This window comes from Lethenteron reissneri, chromosome 63 (genome assembly GCF_015708825.2).
Source record: "Lethenteron reissneri isolate LAM-NWPU_2019-01 chromosome 63, ASM1570882v1, whole genome shotgun sequence".
Taxonomy (NCBI): Eukaryota; Metazoa; Chordata; class Hyperoartia; order Petromyzontiformes; family Petromyzontidae; genus Lethenteron; species Lethenteron reissneri.
Genome location: NC_083841.1, coordinates 2632119 through 2652433, shown reverse-complemented (window position 1 = coordinate 2652433; position 20315 = coordinate 2632119). Strand labels below are relative to the sequence as shown.

The window sequence follows — 20315 nt, the reverse complement described above, 5'->3', positions numbered from 1 at the left end:
AAATGTAAACAATCTAATCTCTAAATTCCTCTTGATATGCACATTCTTTTGTCAAGGCGCTCTTCTTCCACCTCCAACCCAGCTTATATATAAGCTCCAAGCTTGGCAGTGTCTCATTCTTCACCTGAAGACGGCTGCTTGCGTTGTAGCCGAAACGTCGTGAGAATTATTTTATTATGTTTTATTTTTATTATTTTATTACTTCCCTTCTACGTGACTTTACCGAAAGAACCAAGAAGATGAATCCCTGCAGTCACGAAAGCTTTAAAATTATTTTATTATGTTTTATTTTTATTATTTTATTACTTCCCTTCTACGTGACTTTACCGAAAGAACCAAGAAGATGAATCCCTGCAGTCACGAAAGCTTTAAAATAATTTTATTATGTTTTATTTTTATTATTTTATTACTTCCCTTCTACGTGATGACTTTACCGCAAGAACCAAGAAGATGAATCTAATCTCGATTGCCATGGCAACCACCACCAAGCCCCTACCCAAGATGGCTTCCTCAACGACTACGGAAGCCGCTCACAACCAAAACGCCCCCCACCCCTCCCCCCAGCGCTCGCGGTTCCGCGATTGTGAAATACGAGACGCATGGAGGCTCACGTGGACGACAGCGGCCGGGGTAAACGCGAAGCGGAGAATGAGTTTTGTGTGATTCGTTCGCGGAATGAAACACTCGCCGACCAGGGGAGCGGGTTAAGCTGCTGCTACTGCTACTGCCGTAGAAATGCGTTGACCACGCGGTCGTCCTTAGGCGCGTGCGTCTGTGTTTTGCTTTTTACTCTTCGTTGGACTTCTTTCGTACCGTACGTAGCCAACCGTGCTAACCGTAGTGTAGTGTATAGTGTGTAGTGTATCATAGTGTAGTGTATAGTAGTGTATTGTGTAGTGTAAAATAGTGTAGTGTATAGTAGTGTATTGTGTAGTGTATCATAGTGTAGTGTATAGTAGTGCACTGTGTAGTGTAAAATAGTGTAGTGTATAGTAGTGTATTGTGCAGTGTATCATAGTGTAGTGTATAGTAGTGCACTGTGTAGTGTAAAATAGTGTAGTGTATAGTAGTGTGCAGTGTATCATAGTGTAGTGTATAGTAGTGTGCAGTGTATCGTAGTGCAGTGTATAGTAGTGTATAGTAGTGTAGTGTATAGTGCAGTGTATAGTGTAGTGTATAGTGTAGTCTATAGTGTAGTGTATAGTAGTGTAGTATATAGTGTAGTGTATAGTGTAGTGTATAGTAGTGTACTGTAGTGTATAGTAGTGTAGTGTAGTGTATAGTAGTGAAGTGTATAGTGTAGTGTATCGTGGTGTATGGTGTGTATCGTAGTGTAGTGTATAGTAGTGTATCGTAGTGCAGTGTATAGTATCGTGTATAGTAGTGTAGTGTATAGTAGTGTCGTGTATAGTGTAGTGTATAGTAGTGTAGTGTATAGTCTAGTGTATCGTAGTGTATAGTGTAGTGTATCGTAGTGTAGTGTAGTGTATCGTAGTGCAGTGTAGTGTATAGTAGTGTATAGTGTAGTATATAGTAGTGTAGTGTATCGTAGTGTAGTGTATAGTAGTGTAGTGTATCGTAGTGTAGTGTATAGTAGTGAAGTGTGTAGTGTAGTGTATAGTAGTGTAGTGTATAGTAGTGTAGTGTATAGTAGTGTATCGTGGTGTATGGTGTGTATCGTAGTGTAGTGTATATTGTACTATGTAGTGTATAATATTTTACTGTGTAGTGTATAGTGTAGTGTATCGTAGTGTATAGTGTAGTGTGTAGTGTATAGTAGTGTAGTGGCTAGTAGTGTAGAATAAATAGTAGTATGTATGTTGAACTTCTTTCGCACCATACGTAGTCAACCGTGCTAATCGGAGGGGCTTATGCACATTGCACTTTAATTATGTTATTCACATTTATTTATTCTCTACAATTGCGTTTTGTGTTGTTGTTCTTCCCCCGCGCACCTCCGATTAGCGCGGTTGGCTACGTACGGTGCGAAAGAAGTTCAACATTCGTACAATCCATACATTTCATTGGTACAATTGCTTTGGGTCATGAACACATTCCTGCGGAGGGAGCTGGTAGGAACGTTGGGTTGCTCGGTCAATGGCCAGGGTCAACGGCGGCGTGGTGTATTCCGCAAATATGCCCGACTGTGAGGGCGGGCACAAGCCGGCGTGAGTAGGTTAAACGTTGAGTTTTATAAGGGCACCACGGGGTGACCAGCCCCTCCCCACCCAGCCCCAGCCCCACCCAGCCCCTCCCCACTCTCCCCACCCAGCCCCACCCAGCCCCTCCCTGCACGACGGACACAATAATCCCCTGTGGGCTGGTGTAACCAGGAGGTTACTATCAGTATAAATGTTTCTTATCCAGTAGAGCCACACTGAGCCATAGACTCATGATGGTTCTGCTGCATTGGGTTTTAAAGATATTTTCAGGCAATGAATGATGAGTGTTTATATATATAACAATGGCAAAAATCTGCAGTATAGCCTGAACAAACTGTTGGGGAAAGTGCTGTTAGCGAGCACCTATGAAGGCTGGCACGGCACACGAGGGGATGGGTGGCCAACACGCCCAGCCACCTTTGTCTCCCCGGTGCCCATGTGTTTACATACCGCGCCATGTACAGCACTCACTTGAGTCGACCTAGGGGAGGACCAGCTCGGATAATTGTCACTGGTGTGTTGGCCGTGAGCGGGAATCGAACTCGGCTAGGCCGGTTTTTAGCGCTACACTCCCGCTCCCCACACCCATCAGCATGCATCATCCAGCAGTGGATTGACATGGTGTTTGACGGCCGTCCTAACCGCCCTGTGACCCCCTGCCTTGCCCTCCGCTTGTCACCAACCTCCTGTGCGCCCTCACCCCCTCGCTGCTCTCACGCCACCGCTCGCCAAATCTCATGACGGATCCTGCAGGGCAGAGGTTTCAACCGGGTACCCGATACCCGTACCCTACCCAATACCCGGCTACCCGTACCCAGCCGGGTACGGGTATCCGTTTGCGACCCTGGTGCGGCCGGGTACGGGTACGGGTAGGCCGTGAGTCACTGGTGAGTAACTGTTTGTCACTCATTTCCCAACGTCTTGTCTCTTCTCACAATTCAAGTTCCTAGAATCAACCCACCCGCGCCTGCAACATGGCTTCATCCCAGAGGTCGCAATCAGGTACCACGATACCCGTACCCTACCCGTACCCGGCCGGGTACGGGTACTCGTTTGCGACCCTGGTGCGGCCGGGTACGGGTACGGGTAGGCCGTGAGTCACTGGTGAGTAACTGTCACTCATTTCCCAATGTCTTGTCTCTTCTCACAATTCAAGTTCCTAGAATTAACCCCCCCGCGCCTGCAACGTGGCTTCATCCCAGAGGTCGCAATCAGGTACCCGATACCCGTACCCTACCCGTACCCGGCCGGGTATGGGTACGGCCGGGTATGGGTACGGGTACCCGTTTGCGACCCTGGTGCGGCCAGGTACGGGTACGGGTAAGGAATGAAAACCCGTCTGCAACCTCTGCTGCAGGGGACACGGTGGCGGGGCGTGACGAGGGAGGCCTCTCCGGGGTGAGGTCCGTGGTGCTGGTGCTCTCCGGCAAAGGCGGAGTGGGCAAGAGTACCGTGAGCACGCAGCTGGCGCTGGCGCTGCGCAACGCCGGGCAGAAGGTACCTGGGTGGCGGTGGTTGAACGACATCATCGGCTCTGGGGTGGTGCGGCAATCGGTTCTATTTTGATGTCGCTGGGCTGTAGTCGCTCTCTCTTTCAGAAGCGACCTGACTATCGCAAATGAAAGCTCCACGAAGTGGCTTGTCGTCGTCGTTACGCAGAAATGTATTGGAGCCAAATGCTGATTTAGAATCAATACTCGTGATTCTAAATGTGGAGGGGGAATAACGGAGAACCCGGAGAAAAATCAACGCGACCACGGGGAGAGAGAGACACGCAAACTCCAAATATACAGTGGTACCTCGGTATACGTCGTTAATCCGTTCCAGAAGGTAGGACTTCTACCGAAAATGACGTAGACCAAACGAATTTTCCCCATAAGAAATGAAGGGAAAGGAAATAATCCGTTCCAGAGGATAATAAATTATATTTTATATGGCATATTATACATTAATGGGGTTGTATAAAATAATTTAGACACTACTTATTACTAAAATGCATACATAAATTTAAATAAATGCATAAATAAATAAAAATAAATGTATAAATAAATTTTTAAAAATTATAAAAAAAATGTAACGTCACTTTACCTTGCTGAGAGGAGTTGATAGCCTACGAGGATGGTGGTGAGGAAGGGGGGAGGAGATGTTATTTTTTGGAAGGAGAGTCCCCTTCCATTAAAACTTCAGGAAGCTGAAATTCTGGGGTCTTTTCTCTTTTCTGTCTTTCTTTTGCCTTGGACCTGGTTGAGGCTCACCAGGTTTGAGTTTTACTATAAACCTCTCCGTTGAAGTTTGTTTTTGCCTTCTGCTAAGAATGAACGACATCTACAGGCAGACTGAGGAGCGGCGCTTTGTTTCGGTCGTGAACGGGTATACGCGGGTACGCGGTGACTCATCCCGACCCATACAAGTTCTAGCAAGCGCGTCGTATCCCAAGCAAGACGTCGTATCCCAAGCAAGACGTCGTATCCCAAGACATTTTTGTCTCGTCAAAACACGACGTGTACCCAGCTGCGTACGGGTAGCCGGATATCGGGTAGGGTACGGGTATCGGGTACCCGGTTGCGACCTCTGCTCACAGCGCTCCCCCTCCGCCCCCCGCCCCCCGCGCTAGGTGGGGCTGCTGGACGTGGACCTGTGCGGCCCCAGCGTGCCGCGCATGTTGGGCCTGCAGGGCCGCGCCGTGCACCAGTGCGCCGCCGGGTGGCTGCCCGTGTACGCGGACGCCGGGCGCCGTCTCGCCGTCATGTCCGTGAGCTTCCTGCTGGCGCAGGCCGACGACGCCGTCGTGTGGAGAGGCCCCAAGAAGAACGGTGCGGCACCGCGCCGGGGCTCGTTGTTTACGTGCGCGGGGTGTGCGGGTGTGTGCAGGTGTGTCAGTGTGTGTCAGTCGACCCGTGGCACCTGCTGGGTCTGCCCCGTGACCTCCTGCCAGCGAGCGTTCGACACTTCACGTGGCCTCAAGGTGCACTTGGCCTGGCACAATCGTCGTGATGACGTCACCGCCACTTAGTGGCGAATGGCGGTTGTTGTTGTTGTGTGTCAGTTGGAGGCAGTCGCCCTCCAAAAACAACGGAGGGCGGAGGAGCGACGCTCACAACAACGAGCGGAGCACCAGGTGGCTAAAGCACAGCAAGTTGGCACAGTAGGGAGCACAGTTGGTGTATCTACCAGTCATCTCAGTCAGTCAACCCACGGCACCTGGGTCTGTCCCATGGCCGTCTGCAAGCAGCGACAGCCTTCGACGCTTCACGTGGCCTCAAAGTGCACCTAGCCTGGCACAAGCTCAGTGTTGTCGCCACTGCAACTTGGTGGCGAATGGCGGTTGTTGTTGATGATGTCGTGGTGTGGTTTGTGTGTCGTGTTGAGTAGCAATGATCAAGCAGTTTGTGAGCGACGTGCTGTGGGGAGAGCTGGACTTCCTGCTCGTGGACACCCCGCCTGGAACGTCGGACGAGCACATGGCCGTGCTGGAGAGCCTGCGCGGCCGCTCACCCGCTGGAGCCTTGCTCGTCACCACGCCACAGGTGGGCCCGCTCACTCACCCGCTTACTTACCCGCTCGCCCACTCGCTCACCCACCAGCTCGCTCGCTCACCCACTCACACGCTGGTGCCCTGCTCGTCACCACTCCAAAGGTCATCCCATTAGCTCACCCACCCGCTCACTCGCCCCGCTCGCTCACCCACTTATTTACTCACTTACCCACCCACTTAATCACCCACCGACTCGCTCACCCACTCAACCACTCGCTCACCCGCTCGCTAACCCGCTCGCTCACCCACCCGGTCGCTCACCTACCCGCTCACCCGCTCTCCCACTTGCTCACTCACCTACTCGCTCACCCTCTCACTCACCCGCTGTCCAACTCACTCACTCACCAGCTCGCTTGCCCACTCCCACTCTCCCGCTCGCTCGCCACTCTTCTGCCGGGCCCTGCGAGTCGGCTGGGTCACAGTGCTGGCAGTCCCAACAACAAAATCATCATCATCATCACGAACCACAACGCCTTCCGAGAGAGAGGGCATCATTTCGGCAGCATTGGTTCAGCGTAAGCAGACTCTTGACCAGATTCAACATACAGTGTCTCATCAGGAGAGTCAGGCTTGCCCGTACGCTCCTTTCGGATCGATGACTCGTCCGGATTTGAATGCTCCTCCTTCCTTTGGAGGTTGGACGATTACACGCCCTGTCGGGATTGTTGTGCAGTTCTTGCCAGCGATGAGGCGTTTGGCCCGTTAACGTTTACAGCAGAACTCTCGGTTATAATCCGCGCCAGTGGCGGGGAGGACGGCCGCGGATAATTCACAATCGCGGATAATCCGAAAGTGTACCCAGTTCCCACGGATTTCTGTGCCAAAAAACACTTGGAAGATATAAATGATGTTCAAGCTAAGAAGATAGAGTTTTAAATATTTATTTATTTATTTCTTATCTACACGACTTTAGCGAAAGAACCAAAGAATATACATTTGGAGTAAAGATTCGACTGACCGATGCTCGTGCTCGGTGATAAAAACACTTTCCTGCTCCCGCCCAGCAGAAGTCTCGGCCCACTAAGTGGATAACAGCAGCAGAGCCACGCCAATCAACGTCGATTAAACTCTGCCCACCCTTGCAACTACTGTACTGTAGGGGCAATCTCGCGTGGATTCCACGACACCACGGGGAGAGAGAGACACGCAATCTCCAAATATATCAGCAGGCATCAGGGTCAGGATTGAACCCACGACCTCCTGCACACCAGGCGAGGTAGTTAACATCTCCGAGCCACCGTGATGATGATGAAAGAGAGAGACACGCAAACTCCAAATATACAGCAGCAGGCGTCAGGCGTCGGGATCGAATCCACGACCTCCTTTAGACCAGATGAGGTAGTTATCATCTCCTAGCCACCGTGATGATGAAAGAGAGGGACACGCAAACTCTATATATACAGCAGGCGTCAGGTTTGGGACCGAACCCACGACCTCCTGCACACCAGGCGAGGTAGTTAACATCTCCTAGCCACCGTGTGTGGCTCTCCTAGATAAATAACTTATTATATAATAATAGTTCTAAATAAGTAAACTAATATCACGTTCCTTGTCTCTGCTCCCCCCCTCCACCCCCCCTGCTCTGTCCACGGGCAGGAGGTGTCGGTGGGCGACGTGAGGAGGGAGCTGACGTTCTGCAGTAAGACGGGGCTCAAGGTGCTGGGCATCATCGAGAACATGAGTGGCTTCGTGTGCCCCCATTGCTCCGTGAGTTTCGCCGTTGTTGTTGTCGTGGTCGTTGTGATTGTTGTTGTTGTCGTGGTTGTTGTTGTCGTGGTTGTTGTTGTCGTGGTTGTTGTTGTCGTGGTCGTTGTTTTCGTGGCCGTCGTGGTCGTTGTGATTGTTGTTGTTGTCGTGGTTGTTGTTGTCGCGCTTGTGGTGGTGGTTGTCGTGGTGGTTGTCGTCGTTGTTGTTGTTGTTGTGGTTGTCCTGGTGGTTGTTGTTGTTGTGGTTGTTGTGGTGGTTGTTGTTGTTGTCGCGCTTGTGGTGGTGGTTGTCGTCGTGGTTGTCGTCGTGGTTGTTGTCGTTGTGGTTGTTGTTGTCGTGGTTGTCGTCGTGGTTGTTGTCGTGGTTGTTGTGGTGGTTGTTGTTGTTGTCGCGCTTGTGGTGGTGGTTGTCGTAGTTGTCGTCGTGGTTGTTGTGGTGGTTGTCGTCGTGGTTGTCGTCGTGGTTGTCGTGGTGGTTGTTGTTGTTGTGGTTGTTGTTGTCGCGCTTGTGGTGGTTGTTGTTGTTGTTGTTGTCGTGGTTGTTGTTGTGGTTGTCTGTCTGTAACCTCCCACCGCGGAGGAAAAGCACCCCCCCCCCCATTCTCTCCCACATGTTGTATGTTGAACTTCTATCGCGCCATACGTAGCCAACCGTGCCAACCGGAGGTGCAATGAGCACGATTGGCCAACCCTGCTGTGGTTGGCTGGCTGGCGTCGGAGTCCAAATTCTCCACGTTCTAATATTACCCCGCGCACCGCTCATTGGGGTTATAGTGTACACAGCAGCAATCGTCACCCCATACTGGCACCAGACTAATGCCCCCAGCAAGTCGCTCTCGCAAATGAGGCTTGTTGTTGTTGTATCTTGAGTTGTTTCTGACCCGGTTGAAATGAAATCAACGCGGACTTCTTTCCAGGTGAGTATCAAAGGTGCGACGCGGTGACTGGGAGATGTTAACTCCCTCGCCTGGTACACAGGAGGTCGTGGGTTCTATCCCGACCCTGACGTCTGCTGCTGTATATTTGGAGTTTGCGTGTCTCTCTCTCATCATCATCACGGTGGCTATGAGATGTTAACTCCCTCGCCTGGTACACAGGAGGTCGTGGGTTGGATCCCGACCCTGACGTCTGCTGCTGTATATTTGGAGTTTGCGTGTCTCTCTCTCATCATCATCACGGTGGCTATGAGATGTTAATTCCCTCGCCTGGTACACAGGAGGTCGTGGGTTAAATCCCGACCCTGACGCCTGCTGCTGCTGTATATTTGGAGTATGAATGTTCCCCCCGTGGTCGCGTGGATTTTTCTCCATTTAGAATCACGCCTTTCGAGTATGTCTGCTATAAATGTCCACGTGATGATGAGCCACTTGGTTGAACAATCATTTGCGACCAGGTCGCTTCAGAAAAATGAGCCACGTAACTCAGTGCTGCCTTACCTGGTGAGATAAAAAAATAGTTTGAAATGAAAGCGAATCGTCGTCAGGTTCGGTATTCGCGCGCGGCACGTTCTTGAAACGCGAAGCGTGTGAGGGCATCCCGAGCGAGGCGTGACCTCTGCCGTTGCAGGAGTGCAGCAACGTGTTCTCCAAGGGCGGCGGGGAGGCGCTGGCCGACGAATTCAAGGTCCCCTTCCTGGGTGAGTTGAATCGATCGACCATTCACCCGCTTCCTTCCTTCGCGCCTGCTTCTTTTATACACTTTAACACGTAGGCTTTCGCGACCAATATCATCCGACCACAAATCTGGCTGTCGCCTGATGATGCCGGTTGTAATTACTGGCGAAACGTCGTACTCAGATTGTAAATGTTGTGGCGTGGCTCTTCAACTCACAACCGGTGTGCTGTACTAGTATACTACACTATACACTACACTATACACTAGTGTTGTACTAGTATACTACACTATACACTAGTGCTGTACTAGTATACTACACTATACACTACACTATACACTACACTATACACTAGTGCTGTACTAGTATACTACACTATACACTAGTGCTGTACTAGTATACTACACTATACACTACACTATACACTACACTATACACTAGTGCTGTACTAGTATACTACACTATACACTACACTATACACTACACTATACACTACACACTAGTGCTGTACTCGTATACTACACTACACACTATACTATACACTACACTATACACTACACTATACACTACACTATACACTAGTGCTGTACTAGTGTACTACACTATACACTAGTGCTGTACTAGTATACTACACTATACACTACACTATACACTACACACTACACTATACACTACACTATACTACTATACACTACACACTACACTATACTACTATACACTACACTATACACTACACTATACACTACACCAGGCATGTCCAAAGTCCGGCCCGCGGGCCAATCACGGCCCGAGGTCAGATTTCATACGGCCCGCAGCTTCGGTCTTATAAATCATAAAACTTTAAAGATGATATTCCTCCTTCCGCCACACGGTGGCAGCACCATTCTAATGCTCTCTAATTTTGCATCCGTGCCGCGAACCCTTCTCGAATCATGTCTGCCATGGCGACTGCAAAAAAAAAGAGAAAAGTTGACAGTGAGGGCCGCCGCTTTCAGGAGCGGTGGGAATTACAATACTTCTTCACTGGAAATCGAGGCAATTGTGTTTGTCTAATTTCTAAGGAGACAGATGCCTTGTTTAAGGATTTCAACGTAAAGAGAGAGGGCAAAATTCACTTGTTTTAAAGTTTAATGATAACAGACCACTTTGCATTACTTATAACTCCTGTATAAAATGTTCATGAGGCAAATATATTTAACTCATGGAAATTTAAGGTATTCTATACAGTTTGTTCAAAGTTATCTGACTGAATGAAAGGCAGAATTGTGTTTTTAGAGTTGTTCCCGTCTGCCTGAGTGGCTTATATTTGGTTACATTGTCATTTGAAAAATAAAGGTAATTGTGACAATGATAATTGTTTTATAACAGTGTGTGTATTTTCACGTAAATTTTGTGGTAAAAATGTCAGAAGGAACTATTGGCCCCCGGGCATCTTTACTTTATAAAATTTGGCCCTCTTTGCAAAAAGTTTGGACACCCCTGCACTACACTATACACTAGTGCTGTACTAGTAACAAATTGGCACGTTCTGTTTACGTGACAACCCTTACTAATTGGCTGCCCTGGGTGGTGGCGGGTTTAACGACACATTTATATATTTACGCAATCCAACCCAAAAAAAACCCTGTATCATGTGTTTTTAAAATACACGTCGGACGGTCTATTCTGGATGACCGCAGCCACCCACAGCTTTCCAACGGCCACCCAATGAAGCGCCCCCCCCCCCCTCCCCGCCCCCCCCCTCTAGGCTGCGTGCCGGTGGAGCTGCAGCTGGCGCGGTGCGGTGAGGACGGCCGCTCCCTGCTGGAGGCCTCGCCGGAGAGCGGCGCTCACCAGATCCTGCAGGCCATCGCCCAGCGACTCATCATTGACCACGGCGGTGACGGCGGCGGTGTTACGGCGAGTGTGGCCGTGCCGTGACCGTCTGGCGATGCAAACTTGCTGCCCCCCTCCCCCCCTGATTCCTCCACCTCTTTCCATCTTCGGGGTGCCGCGTTGGCAAGATCTTAACTACCTCGCCGGGTATGCAGGAGGTCGTGGGTTCGATTGCGATCCATACAATGCCTCTCTTCTTCCCATGGTCGCGTGGACTTTTCTCCGGGTCCTCCGGTTTTTCCTCTCCACTTTTACAATCGACATCGCCACGCGTTTAGAGTATTTGGCTGCAATGCATTTCCCACGTGACGATGTTGAGCCACTTCAGCGGGCTGTCATTTGTGGCGGCCAGGCTACACAGCTCAGCGGAGCCTTACCTGGTTAAAAAAATAAACATTTGTTTCGCAGTAGCAACTCGGAGAATTGAAATCATTGGTTCGATCGTCACGCGACTAACATTGTCGCTGTTGTGCGCTAAGCGGGGGTGGGACCAGGTGATCGCTTGAAGGCGTCCCTAAGAAGTAGCTCTACGAGATATATATCCGCTTCCGCGTGCCATTATTAAATCCTTTATATTAAGTTAGCTTGCTTGCTTACGACCGTGCAAATCTTTCGGTCGTTTTTTAACCCACTTCCCGTGATCCAATCGAGCTGACATTTTGCACACAGACTCGTTGTGCGAGACAATTAATGTTCGTGAAAAATGTTTTCAAAAATTTTACACTTTTTAGGGAAAACAAATTAAATATTTAATTACCAATTGCTTAATACTGGCAGACAATCATCTGACCCATAGGTGGCAGCGATCTCAAGCCAGAGGACGAGAGGACTCTAGCCGCCACGCATATAAAGGATTTATAGTGAAAAACTTTGTTTTTACGGGTTTACTTGTTTTTCTTCACACCAATTACATTTGCACTGCTTTGCGAGCGTTCCGGACGTCTCCTGCGGCTCGTGACGCGACACAAAGAGCGTAGTACGGATAGAGTTGCGAGTCGTCGTTAATTAGCAGCAGCGGCCGCGGCAGTAGCAGCGGCCGGTTGCACTGAAGGACTTCACGTGAAGACGTTAAAGTTGCAGAGGTCTGCAGCGAAGGGAAGCGCTCGCTGGAGGTTTCTTTTCACCGTGGGTCAAGGTGGTCGTCTCGTGCAGAGGTCGCAACCGGGTACCCGATACCCGTACCCTACCCGTACCCGGCTACTCGTACCCGGCCGGGTACGGGTAGCCGTTTGCGACCCTGGTGCGGCCGGGTACGGGTAGGTCGTGAGTCACTGGTGAGTAACCGTTTGTCGCTCATTTCGGGTAGGGTATGGGTAGGGAACGGCTACCCGTACCCGGCCGGGTACGGTTACGGGTACCCATTTGCGACCCTGGTGCGGCCGGGTACGGGTAAGGAATCAAAACCCGTTTGCGACCTCTTCCTCTCGGCAACTCCCTCTGACCTGCACAGTCACCGTGCATGGGGAGGCGGGCATAGTGAGTGGGAGTTGGGGAAGAGGAGTGAAGCTTTCAGGGCCCAGTGGTTCACGAGACAAAGATCCCCCCGCGACGTCTTCACAGACTGTCGGCGAGCAGCACTTTTGAAGGCCGGGACGGCACGTGAGGGGGTGGGCGGCACGTCCGGCCAGCCGACTTTGTCTCCCCAGTGGCGATGTTTACCACATACCGCACCAGGTCCTAATTTGAGGCCGAGTCGACCTAGGGAAGGCCCAGAACCGGTTCAGTTAATCGTCAATGGTGTTGGCCGTGAGCGGGAAGCGAACTCGGGTCGCCAGGTTCATCGCGCAAGCCCGCTAACCGCCGTGCCACCGCTCTACGAGACACGCATGCACGCACTGTGTAAGCAAATCATCGCTATGCATTCCCGGGAGACCGATTAAAATTTACACGCGATTCGCCATCTTTCTGTGCTTAAAATGTTTTATTTCATTGAATGTTTCCATCATTGTCACACCGGGATTACACCAATTATAGAAAAATACCCCCAAAAAATGGATTGCTTTGGTCCCTGATTGAGTATTTGTATTAAAAAAACCCGACAGCCCTGGTCCAACAACACCCATCCTCCACAGACTCGCACCACCACACAAAAAACAAAGATCCCCCGTATAGCCTGAACAGAATGTTGCGGCAAGTCCTATAAGCAAGCTGCACCTATGAAGGCCGGCACCACGCCCGGGCCGCCTTTGTCTCCCTAGTCGCAATGTTTACACCGCACCAGGCACTCATTTGAGGCTGAGTCGACCTAGAAGTTCACCCCTAGCCCCCCACTGCGAAAACTTGGCAGGAACCTCCTGAAAAAACGAGACCCGAAACTCAGTGAGGCTTTCTTGAGTGCCACAACCGGCATCATCAGGCGACAGCCAGAGTTGTGGATAAATCCTGTTTCAGTCTTCACTCGAATTATAAATGTTGTGGGTTTCCTCTCAACACACCGGTATGCTGTACTAAGAACGAATTGCCACGTTTTATTAAGTGACAAACCTTCGATTTAAAGCTTTCGTGACTGCAGGGATTCATCTTCTTGGTTCTTTCGGTAAAGTCACGTAGAAGGGAAATAATAAAATAATAAAAATTAAACATAATAAAATAATTCTCACGTTTCGGCCACAACGCAAGCAGCCGTCTTCAGGTGGAGAACAGGTCTGTCGAGAGACAGAGTCTGAATGGCACGCCCCACCTGAAGACGGCTATTTGCGTTGTGGCCGAAACGTCGTGAGAATTATTTAATGTTTTATTTTTATTATTTTCCTTCTACGTGACTTTACCGAAAGAACCAAGGTGGTGACAAACCTTACTAATTGGCTGTGTCGGGTGGTGGCTGTGTCGGGTGGTGGCGGCGGCGGGTTTAAGGACGCATATTTACGCTATCTATAACCTATTACAGATAATATTGGTCGCGAAAGCCTGCTGCTCCATGTTTGGCATGGCATTGCCCATTCAGTGGAGTGTCTCTGCCCATGTATGGTCATTGTGGGACTTTAATTAATGTATCGCATTGATTCTGCTCGCAGTTGAACCACGTTAGAGTCATCAATTCATCGGGGGGGGGGGGGGGGGGGTCAATCGCCTGCGTCGATTAATTAGCAAGCCGATACACGGATCGGGAGATCCCATTGGTAATCTTAGCGGCGGATCGATAGTGAGCTGTGCATCGGAGTGTTGCCACGTTCTAGATTTGAAGCTTTCGTGACTGCAAGGATTCATACTCTTAGTTCTTTCCGTAAAGTCACGTAGGTAAAAAATGAAATTAAAATGAATAAAAAAATAAAAATCACGATGTTTCGGAGGCAACGCAAGTCTCCGTCATCAGGTGGGACCGTCACAGCCAGATTTGCTGCATCACCTTGATGCATCAAGGAGACTTGCGTTGCCTCCGAAATGTGATTTTTTTGTTGTTTTATTTTTATTAATTTTAATTTCATTTTTTACCTACGTGACTTTACCGAAAGAACTAAGAGTATGTTGCCACCGTTATTCATGTTACTCGCTATCGGCGATTGTTGGCTGTCCGGGACTACACGGCTACTGCATCGACACCGATAAAGTTATGAGAAGTAAAATGTTACTGGGCAGCATCATAATTCAAGGTAAGTTCATTTATAAACGACTAGCTTTACTACCCGGCTTCGCCCGGGACTTGGATTCACCACGCCCGGCCACCTTTGTCTCCCCAGTGGCAATGTTCACACACCACACCGGTTACTCGTTTGAGGCTGAGTCGACCTAGGGGAGGCCCAGGACCCGTTGAAATAATCGTCACCGGTGGTGGCCGTGAGCGGGAATCGAACTCGGGTGGTCGGGTTCGTAGCGCAGCGCGCTAACCACTACACCACCGCTCCCCCCACACAAACGTGTCCATAGGTACACATACACGCGCATGCTGCAGACACACGCAACTTTCAGGGTGCGTACAGCAGTAAACGACTGAAACAATAAAGCAGCAACGCTGCGCGAAGAACGCCTTAGACCTGCAACACATTTGTTTGGCACTTTACAAATGTGTTGGGGGGTGACATCAGCAGGCACACTGCGTGACGCTTCCGCATGCGGGTGACATCACAGATGTGACGTCACAGCTCACTTGCCGTGCAAAATATATCCATTATTGCACCCCCCCCCCCCCCCCCCAAAAAAAATAGAAAAGTAGTTTTTATTATTTATGTACAGTCTGGAAAGTACCCACATGGCAAATTTGAAGTTTGTTGCATGTCGGTAAGTACGCTAAACATTTTGAACAAACACAATCACAAATTTCCCTTTTATATAGAAAGATAATTAATACCTGAATATTGTTTATGTTTATTATAAAAAAAATAATTTGTGTTGTAATTTTCATGCATTAATAGCTTATTTATGCATTCATTTATGGTCATTCATGGAATGTGCTATTCACAAGCATCTCGGGAACGTATCTCTCGTTGCAAATAATGAGGGATTACCGTATAATTTTTTCTTGGTTCTTTCGGACGCTGTCTTTCCGACAGACCTGTTCTTCACCTGAGGACGGCTGCTTGCGTTGTGGCCGAAACGTCGTGAGAATTTTATTTTATTATGTTTTATTATTGTATTATTTCCCTTCTACGTGACTTTACCGAAAGAACCAAGAAGATGAATCCCTGCAGTCACGAAAGCTTTAAATCGAAAAGTATAACTATTTGTTAGAATCCGGAATGAAAGTGATTTTTAAAAAAAAATTCGATTCTGATGGTGCCTGTGGGCTGTTCAGCACGACGCCGATGGGCAGAACGGCACGTCGCTGTTCGGCACGATGTCGAAAACACGTCGGAGAACGAATGGCGCTGGGCGACACGACCGTAGGCACCTTCACCGCGATTGTTTACATCAAAGCGTGACGCGCAGCTAAGCGATTGGAAGGAAACGAAGGCAATGGAGAGGGTTGCAGGCAGGATGTGTCCGGGTGTGCCTAGGCAGTCTCGCACAGGTAGAGACTCTTTGTGAGTGTCGTCTCCACAACAGGGATGACCTTAACTTTTTTGGATTTCATAACAAAGTCTTGATTTCCTATCTCCTTGGTCACCTGTCCCACCACGCGGGGCAACACAGCAGCGGCAAGCCGCGATGAGTACAGAGCACTTGCTATACATTATATACTACATCTACTCACTATACATTATATACTACATCTACTCACTATACATTATATACTACATACACTCGCTATACATTATATACATATACTCACTATACATTATATACTACATCTACTCACTATACATTATATACTACATACACTCACTATACATTATATACAGTGATACCTCGGTTCACGAACTTAATTCGTGAACTGACTGGTCGCGAACCGAATTGGTCGTGAACCGAGGCACATTTTCCCACAGGGTTCAATGTAAATCCGGTTAATCCGTTCTGACCTTTTTTTTTGGTTTTTGAAGCACAAAAATATGAAACAAATTACAATACACATTAGTACTGTACAGTATAGTAATGTATAAAGAGAGAACACTAACCTTGCTTGAGATGACTTCATTAAGCACTCAAACGGGTGAACTGTACAATACAGTAAGTACAGTATTGTACAGTACAGTAGTACAGTACTGTATGTGCTAAAAAGCACACCAAAAATCTAAAAGTCACTGAAAGTGTCTTCACAGTACTCAGAGTACTTCTTTCTGTGTGTCTGCTTCTCTCCACGATCTTCCTACAGGAAGTCACGACCATGTGACAGACTGGAATTAGCATAAAAATGGCCACGGCTCCTGTTCGTGAACCGAAGCGGAGTTCGTGAACCGGAGCATATTTTTATGACATTTTCTGTTCGTGAACCGAGTTGTTCGTGAACCGAAGCGTTCGTGAACCGAGGTATCACTGTACTACATACACTCGCTATACATTATATACATCTACTCGCTATACATTATGCTCCATACACTCGCTATACATTATATACTACATCTACTCACTATACATTATATACTACATACACTCGCTATACATTATATACTACATCCACTCACTATACACTATATACTACATCCACTCGCTATACATTATATACTACATCCACTCGCTATACATTATATACTACATCCACTCACTATACACTATATACTACATGCACTCGCTATACATTATATACTACATCTACTCACTATACATTATATGCTACATACACTCACTATACACTATATACTACATCTACTCACTATACATTATATACTACATCCACTCGCTATACATTATATGCTACATACACTCGCTATACACTATATACTACATACACTCACTATACATTATATACTACATCTACTCACTATACATTATATACTACATCTACTCACTATACACTATATACTACATCTACTCACTATACACTATATACTACATACACTCACTATACATTATATACTACATCTACTCACTATACACTATATACTACATCCACTCGCTATACATTATATACTACATACACTCACTATACATTATATGCTACATCTACTCGCTATACACTATATGCTACATCCACTCGCTATACATTATGCTCCATACACTCGCTATACATTATATACTACATCCACTCGCTATACATTATATACTACATCTACTCGCTATACACTATATACTACATACACTCACTATACACTATATGCTACATACACTCGCTATACACGATATACTACATACACTCGCTATACATTATATACTACATACACTCGCTATACACTATATGCTACATACACTCGTACATGATATATTACATACACTTATACATACATACGTTATACATTATATACTGCATATATAATATTCTACATAATGGTATTCAGTTTAACATGTAGGCTTTCACGACCAATATCCATAATAGAGTTTTTTTTGTGTGTTAGATCACGTAAATACATAAATGTGTCATTAAATGTAAAATAATACATGCCTATACAGGGCACCATACCTCAATAGGAATTACCGTTGGTAGGCTATTTTATACACACAATAGACAGGAAGGACAAGCTCAAAGGGCTCGCATAATGCACATGCATCATGTACGCTGCCTCAGTAATCCCCACCCACTTTGTGCAAGAGTGCAGAAGGGTGGTCACCATATCTACGCCTATATGTAAGGAACGAAACAGGTGGACTTCTCCACAAATCTGGCTGTCGCCTGAATTAGCTGGTTGTAATTACTGGCGAAACGTCGTACTCGGGAAAAAAGTGCTGTGCCCACATTAATAGGTGCTCGCTAACAGCACTTGCACCAACAGTCTGTTGAAGGCTATTTGGGGGATCTTTGTCTACGGGGGCGGGCGGAGGGGGGGGGCCTCACCATCGTCATCATGTCCATAACGTGCATGGTGTCCATGTGCTGAAGGAAGACCTTGCCAATATTCTGAATCAGCAGGGATCCCTCATCCGGCTTGCGGAATGAAAGATGATCTGCGTGACGACACACAGTGGTCAATATTACGGCAGTTGGAGACACCCAGGGTCAATAAGTCACTGACGAGGCCACGATAAACCTCCCTATACAGTGAGGGAAACAATTATTTGATCCCCTGCTGATTTTGTACGTTTGCCCACTGACAAAGAAATGATCAGTCTATAATTTTAATGGTAGCTTTATTTGAACAGAGACAGAATAACAACAACAAACAAAATCCAGAAAAACGCATGTCAAAAATGTTATAAATTGATTTGCATTTTAATGAGGGAAATAAGTATTTGACCCTTTGCAAAACACGACTTAGTACTTGGTGGCAAAACCCTTGTTGGCAATCACAGAGGTCAGACGTTTCTTGTAGTTGGCCACCAGGTTTGCACACATCTCAGGAAGGATTTTGTCCCACTCCTCTTTGCAGATCTCCAAGTACAAAATCAGCAGGGGATCAAATACTTTTTTCCCTCACTGTATCTGGTACCTTCGGGGGAGCTGAACACCTTGAGCATGTCCGCGTACTTCTGCGGACGTAGCGGGGTGTCGCTCACGCTGTCCGTCTCCACGTCGTCCTTCTCCACTGCGACGCGGAGAGACGCGGCGGCGACAGGGCGAGATGTTAACTACGTCGCCCGGCGCGCGGGAGGTCGTCGTGGGCACGTCGCTGCACCACGTTGGCGTTACGATTATTATTATTAATTACGCTCCACCCGCAAGAAATAAGCGGGGCTGCCCGGCAAATTCGCACCGCAAACCTCTGCAACAACAACAACAAGCGGCAAACGCGCTACCGTTGGAGCCACGTCATCGCTAACCCCATGACAACTTGGGGGGGGTGGGGGTACACTTGAGTGGCTAGGAGATGTTAACTACCTCGCCTGGTATGCAGGAGGTAGTGGGTTCGATCCTGACCCTGACGCCTGCTGTACATTTGGAGTTTGCGTGTCTCTCTCTCTGCCCGTTGTCCCGTGGATTTTTCTCCGGGTCCATCGGGTTATTCCGTCCACGTTTACAAACGACATCACCACGTGTTTAGAGTATTTGGCTACTGCGAAAAATGTCCACGTGATGATGATGAGCCATTTCGTTAAGCTTTAATTTGTGATCGCCAGGTAACTTCTGAAAAAGACACTAACAGCTCAGTGGACCTTACCTGGCAAGACAACGTTTTTTAGTTTTATTTGTATTTTTTTAAAGTGATTTGTTTACCTTCTTGGTTCTTTCGGTAAAGTCACGTAGAAGGGAAATAATAAAAGAATAAAAATAAAACATAATAAAATACAATTCTCACGACGTTTCGGCCACAACGCAAGCAGCGGTCCTCAGGTGAAGAACAGGTCTGTCGGAAAGACAGCGTCAGAATGAACACCACCAAGCTTGGCAGCGTATATTTAAGTACAAAGCACGACCCCGGTGTCTCTTATGACCCGGCTGCTATGAACGCGACGACGCCACCTCGCACCTCCCCGGCAGGCCTGGATGATGAACACCTTCGGCTTGTTCTGAAGCGCCACGCATTCCTTCGAGTTGAACTCGTCGAAGACAGACTGCAGCTCCAGCTCCCCTTTGTCGTCGCCCAAGATGCAGTTCTTCCTCCCGTGGGACATGAGGCAGATGACGACGCAGTCCGGGTCGAGCACGCACACCTGGCTCTTGAACGCCTGCAGGTCTTCCTTGATTCCCTGCGTGTACGCGGATCGCGAGCGTGCGTGCGTGCGCGTACACACGGACGACGATGGGTGTGAGAGACTGCGCGTGGGAACGTTTGACTACATACGACATGACAGAAATTGTTATGCAGAAGATGGAATGCGCTATCCACGACAATACATTACACGACACTAGCATACACTACATTACACGACACTATATATTGAAAACATTTCTTTAGAACTGCTTATTGTGCTTTAGTTTGTTGTCCTTCCGCCGCACCTCCCATTAGTGTGGTTGGCAACGTGCGGCGCTCCTGTGTAACATTTTCTTTATGTAGCTAATGGACACCCACGATATTCTGTGG

At 48.1% G+C, this 20315-nt stretch overlaps 2 protein-coding genes across 2 annotated transcripts in view; one reads left to right on the top strand and one right to left on the bottom strand.

Moving 5' to 3' along the window:
- The first annotated feature begins 433 nt into the window (after positions 1-433).
- Positions 434-12870, top strand: LOC133358716 (cytosolic Fe-S cluster assembly factor NUBP2-like). The gene is made up of 7 exons (XM_061577154.1): positions 434-630; positions 3520-3659; positions 4777-4975; positions 5535-5689; positions 7294-7404; positions 8970-9039; positions 10763-12870. Exons 1-7 carry the CDS (start codon positions 600-602, stop codon positions 10933-10935), a joined length of 879 nt encoding a protein of 292 aa, XP_061433138.1. The 5' UTR covers positions 434-599; the 3' UTR covers positions 10936-12870.
- Positions 12871-15581: 2711 nt separating this feature from the next.
- CASP14 (caspase 14) overlaps positions 15582-20315 on the bottom strand; it is a 14021-nt gene continuing 9287 nt past the window's right edge. Inside the window, exons 2-5 of the mRNA XM_061577256.1 lie at positions 19761-20067; positions 18783-18878; positions 18191-18300; positions 15582-15931 (exon numbers count right to left, since the gene is read on the bottom strand). Of these exons, the coding sequence (XP_061433240.1) occupies positions 15818-15931; positions 18191-18300; positions 18783-18878; positions 19761-20067 (627 nt within the window). The 3' untranslated portion in view covers positions 15582-15817. The remainder of the gene's footprint in view (positions 15932-18190; positions 18301-18782; positions 18879-19760; positions 20068-20315) is intronic.

Bases quoted from the DNA above. Each gene is read 5' to 3' on its own strand.
- LOC133358716 (XM_061577154.1), top strand. From the start codon at position 600: ATGGAGGCTCACGTGGACGACAGCGGCCGGG. The intron at 631-3,519 runs GTAAACGCGAAG...CCTCTGCTGCAG, and splicing joins CGTGGACGACAGCGGCCGGG to GGGACACGGTGGCGGGGCGT. The intron at 4,976-5,534 runs GTGCGGCACCGC...CGTGTTGAGTAG, and splicing joins GAGAGGCCCCAAGAAGAACG to CAATGATCAAGCAGTTTGTG.